The following is a 7,025-nucleotide window of genomic DNA, read 5'->3' as shown; positions in this document are numbered from 1 at the left end:
GATGAATTAGGAAGAGATGAGAAAGAGGTGTGAATGTGTGAGATAGAGAGCCTCTGCAACCCTATTGCTTCTCATCAGGTGTTAGTTGATGAGAATCGTGGGAAATGGTTATAACTTACACAGGGTCGGGTCTGGGCCGGGCCGGGCTAAGCCCGGGGTCTTATCCTGGACCCGACCCGACCCTGCCAGGGTCAACCAAAAATTCAACCCTGACCCACCCTTCGGGTTAGTAGATCAGGGTCGGGTCCGGGCCTGGCTCAGGGCGGGTTCGGGCCAGTCGGGCATTATTGATACCCCTACTTCTTGCCCCCCAAAGTTTTCAAGTGGTTGGTCCCTAGCCGCATCTGCTTGGAAATTATGTGGGGTCCTTCCCAGTTGGCCGATAGCTTTCCCTCCTTCCTGGGCTGTGATGCTCTAGCCCTCCTTAGAACTAGGTCTCCCTGGTGGAAAAGCCTCTCCTTGACCCTGGCGTTGTAGTACTTGGTCGTTCTCTGCTGGTATGCCACGTTCCTGAGCAGTGCCTTCTCATGAACCTCGTCCATGAAATCCAAGTTTGTCCAGAGCCGGTCGTCGTATGTGCGTTCGTTGAAATACAGGACTCTGTGGAACATGGCAAGGACTTCTACTGGTGCCAAGGGCTCGGTACCATATGCCAATCGGAATGGGCTCTCTCCTATGGGCATCCTTACTGTTGTTCGGTATGCCCATAGGACACTTGGAAGTTCTTTGACCCATTTGCCTTTGGCTCCTTCTAACCTTATCTTGACTCCCTCAAGTAGTGTTCTGTTAGTCACCTCCACCTGACCATTGTCTTGTGGGTAAGCTACGGAGACAGGCCAATAGTCGATGTTGTAGGATTGGCAAAGCCCTGAACTTTGGATTGTTGAATTGCTTTTCATTGTCTGAGACTAGGATTCTTGGTACCCCGAACCTATAGATCACCTCGTCGCGAACAAACCTCTCCATCTCATTCTTTATTTTCTTCGCCAGTGGCTTAGCCTCGACCCATTTGGTGAAGTAGTCGATGGTGACCACTAGGTACTTTCTGTTCCCAGACGCTGCCGTGAAGTCACCTAAGATGTCTGTCCCCCATATGGCGAACGGTATGGGGTTAAGGATGGAGGTCAATTTTGTGGCAGGCAGATGGGGTACCGGGGGGAACAATTGACATTGTTCGCAAGTTTTGGCATATTATATGGTCTCTTCCTGCATCCGTGGCCAATAGAACCCCTGACAGAGGACTTTATAGGCTAGCGCTCGCCCTCCCATGTGGCTTTTGCATATTCCTTCGTGGACCTCTACTAGGGCGTACTTGGCTCCCTTGAGTCCTAGACACCTGAGCAATGGTGCAGTGATCGTTCTTTTGTATAGTACCCCATCAATGACCGTGTACTTTGCCGCCCGCATCCTTATCTTTTTGGCATTAACCTTGTCTCCTGGTAGTATGTCATTCTATAGGTAATTGACTATAGGGTCCATCCAGCTTGTCCGTCCTCGATCTCATTAACTTGCTTCTCCCGGTACATTGGCCCATGTAGTATTTCAACTTATACGGCGCTGGCCAAGTTCCAGAGCTCATCATTTGCTAGCCTGGATAGGGCGTCTGCTGCGGCGTTCTCAACCCTTGGTACTCGAACCATCTAGAACTTCACGAACTCCGTGATCATCTCTCGAGCACGCAGTAAGTATGCTGCCATGTGCTCATCTTTCGCCACTCCCCATTCACCTGATTTACTACAAGTTGGGAATCACTCCGGATGGCTAGGTGAGTGACTTGGATGGCTTTGGCCATTCGGAGTCCAGCTAGTAGTGCCTTGTACTCTGCTTCGTTGTTGGATGCTTGGAAGGTGAATCAGAGGGCGTATTGGATTCAAATACCTTCGGGGCTGGTGAGTATGAAGCCAGCCCCACTTCCTGTCGTACTACTCGAACCATCTATGAACAGCTCCCATGACCTGCTATCATGCTCCTCTGCTTTTGGCTCGACCTCTGATAGGGTGCACTCAGCGACAAAGTCCGCTAGGGCCTAACCTTTGATGGCCATCCGAGGTCAGAACTTGATGTCATGCTCATTTAACTCTACCACCAAGGTTATCAATCATCCTGAGATGTCTAGCTTGTGCAGGTACCTTCTTCAGTGGTAGGTCTGTGAGTACCACGACCGTGTGGGCCTTGAAGTATGGCCTTAGCTTCCTTGCCGCGATCATGAGTGCATAGGCTACCTTCTCGATCTTAGCATATCTTGTCTCTGCGTCCATCAAGACATGATTGACGTAGTAGATAGGTCTTTGTACTTTACCTTCTTCCTTCAGTAGTACCGTGCTTACCGCGATCGGGGTGGCGGCCAAGTAGAGTTACAACTCTTCATTAGGCTCTGGTCGTCCAAGCAGTGGTGGACTCTCCAGGTACCTCTTCAGCTCCTCGAATGCTTTTTGGCACTTCGTTCACATGAAGTCTTTAGGATTTCGGAGGTTCTTCAATGTCTTGAAGAATGGTAGGCACTTGTCTCCAGCCCGCGACACGAACCTTGATAGGGCCGCGACCCTTCCATTTAGTCTCTGTACTTCCTTGACTGTCTGGGGGGGGGTGACATCTCCTGGATGACTTTGATCTTGGATGGGTTGGCCTCTATTCCACGTATTAAGACCATGAAGCCCAAGAATTTTCCTGCTGTCACGACGAAGCCGCACTTTGCGGGGTTTAGCCTCATCTAGTTCTTCCGTAGTACCTCGAATGCTTCCTCTAGGTCGGTCAGGTGTTGTTGGGCTTGGATGCTTTTCATGAGCATGTCTTCTATGTACACCTCCATGTTGCACCCAATTTGTTCTTCAAACATTTTGTTGACCATCCTCTAGTAGGTGGCTCCTGCGTTCTTTAGCCCAAATGGCATGATGCGGTAGCAGTAGTTCTCCTTATCTGTCTGGAATGCTGTATAGGACTCATCATCCTTGTTAATGAGGATCTGGTTATACCCGGAGTAGGCATCCATGAAGCTCAGCATCTTATGGCCGGCGGTAGCATCGATCAACAGGTCGATCCTTGGCAGTGGGTATTCATCCTTTGGGCATGCCTTATTTAGATCGATGTAGTAGACGCACATCCTCCACTTTTCATTTATTTTGGTACCATGACCATGTTCGCGAGCCATGTTGGGAACTTCTCCTCTCTGATGAACCCCGAGTGGCTCAGCTTCTCGACCTCTTCTTTGATGGCGGCCTGTTGGTCAAGGGTGAAGTTTTATCACTTCTGTTGGATGGGCTTCCTGGTTAGATCTATGTGTAACCTATGCTCGGCTATGCACCGGGGTATGCCAGGCATGTTAGAGGTCGACCATGCGAAGACATCCATGTTCTCCTGGAGGAGACGCCCAAGCTTGTCCTTCTGTTCCTTACTCAACAGCGACCCAATCTGCACTACCTTGGAGGGATCGTCCTTGCTAAGGGGATATAGGACGAGGTCCTCCACTGGCCTTCCTCTTCGCTCTATCAGTTCGTCTCTCTGGTCGTTGACGAGGTTCCCTACACATAGCGCCATCCCACGGGTATTGCCATTATTCTTCTGGACGAGCGTCGCATAGCACTCCCTGGCTTTCTTTTGGTCTCCTCAGATCTCGCCCACCCTATTCTCTATTGGGAACTTCATCTTCAGGTTGATAGGTAATACGACTCCCTTAAGGGCCATAAGGGATGGTCGCCCTAGGAGGCCGTTGAAGGATACCACAGACTTACTACCATGAAGTTCACCATGATTGTGATCTACCGAGGGTACTCTCCAAAGGTGACGGGCAGCTCCATTATCCCTCTGATGGAGGCGGTAGCGCCCGAGAAACCGTGGAGGTAGGTTAGCTCCAGTTTGAGTTGGTCATCACCGGACCCGAACTGCTTGTAAGCTTCTAGCGAGAGCACGTCCACAGACACCCCAGTGTCTACCAACATCCTATGCACGGGTCGATTGGCCATCTCTACCTGTACCACCAGGGCATCCTTATGTGGCAAGCTCAGTCCTTCTAGGTCTGCGTCCGAGAAGGAGATTACCGTCTCGGTCTTAGCTACCTTGCTTGGCTTCTCTGCTACTTCCATGAATCTAGCATGGGCTTTGGCCTTCCTCGTAGACTCCTGTCTAGGTCCTCCTAGTATGGTGACGATGGGGGCTCCTTTGGTACCACTTAGTTAAGCTCCATCTTTCCTCTCTTTCGGGCGGTCTCTCTCCCTATCTCAGTCTGTTCTTCTTTCTTTGCACCGCGACTCTTCTCTTTCTCGGTCATGGCCTCTGCCTCCTTAGTCTGAATGGCCATCTCGTCCTCCCTTCACATACTTGTTCAAGCACCCCGCCTTCACAAGTTGCTCTATCTCCCTCTTCAGTTGGATGCGGTCTTCTGTGTCATGCCTAATATCTTGGTGGAAGAGACAATACTTGTTGGGGTTGTGCTTCTCAGGCCCTGCTAGCATGGGTCGTGGCCAATAGAGTAGGTCACGGCCTTGGATCTGCATGAGGATCTGGGACCTGGTGGTATTCAGGGGTGTGAACTTGGGGCTGCTTGCTCGGTTACTCCTCTCTTGGTGACGGTTTGTCCTTTCTAACTGGCGGTCACCTTTCTCCCGTCGGCGCTCGGTTCTCGATCTCTTACTCTCTTTACGGTCATCCGGCGCCAACCTCTTGTTGTCTTGAGGCTTGGCCTTTATCACTTTCTTCCAAGCTTGCAGTACCTCGGCCATATTGGCAAACTCGTTGCACCGCTCTAGAAGCTCCTTCATTGTCTTGGTCTCATGTCATACTAGGTCTTTGATCAAGTCTAGGTCCCTAATTCCCCCAACCAAGGCTGCATGCTAGGTCTGGTCGTCTAGGTCTCGGACCTCTAAGGACTCCTTCGTGAACCTGGTCACATACTTCCTGAGGGACTCCCCAGGGTTTTGTACCACATTCAACATATTGACCGTGGTTTTCTTCTGCTTGACGCTGCTCTGGAAGTGGGTGACAAATTGCTCACAGAGTTCCACGAATGAACTTATCGATCTAGGCCGGAGCCTTGAGAACCATGAAGTGGTTGCACCCTTGAGGAATGCAGGGAATGCTCGACAGGAGACCACGTCTGATCCCCCATACAGGGCCATCATCCCATTGAAGTAGTTGATATGGTTATTAGGATCCGTGGTACCACTGTAGAGTTCAAAGGTGGGTAGCCTGAACCGGGAGGGGAGTGTGGCTCCCATGATCTCTGCTAAGAATGGATGTTGTCCCGGTACCAAGTGTGTTTCACCCTTCGTCTGCTTCTTTAGCCCTTCCAGCTTCTCTTCTAAATCTCAGAGTCTTTTATCTAACTCCTCTTCTCGTGACTGTTCATCACATCTGGCGGGACGTTCGCTGCGACCTTGCTCTCGACCTCTCCTTGAAGTTCCCTCCCGCCATGAGTTTTGACGTGATGGTGAGTGGTTACGACGTGATGAACCTTGATGCGAACACGAGGGAATTTCTTCTCGGTAGGTCCGGCTCCACCTTGGTGTGTGACTTCCTCCTAGTCGTCCTTGGAACACTGACCTTCTAATCGAACCGTCCGAGCAAGGTACCACCAACCTGTGCATCAGTGACACCCCATGTCACGCCCCCATCCCAACAAGGGATAAAATACATTATAAGGGGTGACTAGGACGACGCTTGTCATCCTACTAAGCTGCCAGGATCACTGACACAGTGTCCCAACGCACAATCATAACTAATATTAAAACAATATAATATCAGAGTGCGGAAAGGAAAATATTACATTCCAAATGATCACTAGTTTTGCGGAAGCGTATAAAATTAATAGTTACAAGATGATCAAAGCCTAGATGATAAATACTGTAGTTAATCCATTTTTCATTACCATCTAATAATGATCAACAAGGGTATAACAATAAATGTTTATACATGGGCCTACGCCCTAAAATAAACAAAAGGGGAACAAGTCCCTAGAATTCTCACGGCCCGTAGGCACAATTGTCACAAGGACACCCATTGCCATGTTCCTCTAACACAGCTTCCGGCTCCTCCGTACCTGCATCATAATCTAAAAATTGTGTACACGAGGGGGTTAGCTCCACTGAGCCAGTGAGGGGATGGGGATGCACAAACACGCAATTCACATAGTCCAATGATTCATTCACATGTTAAGTCCATTTTTCCACCTAACAAACAACTAAGTCAATGGCATATGCTACTGTGACAACTCGGGAGACACTGTGGGTCACTTAACTTATCGCCACAATGAAACCTCAATTGTCACGTGGGACCTACGCCGATCGAAGCCTCCAAGACCACTCAGTGGCAGACCCCTGATAACCAATACTACCATGACTGGCCTCTCCCACCTCCACAGAATCCGGTGTACTGATTACCCAACACCTAAACCCCTGTTGGTAAGGGTCGTAGCATAAGGGTGTGAAATCCTAGCCACAATATACTACATGCAGGTCCTATCGTCCCGAGAGGTAATCCGGGCGCATCAACTTTTCATCTGGTTTAGTGCCCGGTTACCAGCACGGCACGGCGCATACAGTTCAACATGACATTCAACAAAATTTCTTCATAAATGTATATAGTGTTCGGGGTTCCGGCACCGGTACCCACCGGCACCGAGACCCATCAAGGTATCACATTACCAATCAACATTATAACAATTGTATATAAGAGTATGCAATATGCACAAACATGCTTATTAATTATAATGATTACATAATATATAATGCAATAATAATAACAAGCCCAAACGACCAAACCCACTCACAACGTATACGCCAAGCACCAAGATTATCAGTTGTCGCCTCGATCAAGCAATAAGCCACAAAAGTGAATATATTAACCTATACAAAGAGTGGAATAAGGTTAAACGAGCGAAAGGAAAGGATCCCCAAAAGGTCTCCCATAAACACTTAAGTATGAGGTTCCAGAAACAAAGTGGTTGCAGGAGTGGTTTCATGCCCAAATTCTGCAACCACATGTAAATCCTAGGAAACCGGGGGTTCGGGACAGTTTTAGTCAAGGTCGGATGC

General features: G+C 49.3%; 1 protein-coding gene across 1 annotated transcript; it reads right to left on the bottom strand.

The window, feature by feature from the left end:
• Positions 1-296: 296 nt before the first annotated feature.
• LOC122643410 lies at positions 297-899 on the bottom strand. The gene has a single exon (XM_043837034.1). The coding sequence runs from the start codon at positions 897-899 to the stop codon at positions 297-299; it is 603 nt and encodes a 200-aa protein (XP_043692969.1).
• Positions 900-7,025: the final 6,126 nt, after the last annotated feature.

This window comes from Telopea speciosissima, chromosome 10 (genome assembly GCF_018873765.1).
Source record: "Telopea speciosissima isolate NSW1024214 ecotype Mountain lineage chromosome 10, Tspe_v1, whole genome shotgun sequence".
NCBI classification, from domain to species: domain Eukaryota; kingdom Viridiplantae; phylum Streptophyta; class Magnoliopsida; order Proteales; family Proteaceae; genus Telopea; species Telopea speciosissima.
Note: the sequence above shows the minus strand (reverse complement) of the source record. Positions and strands in the feature narration are given on the sequence as shown.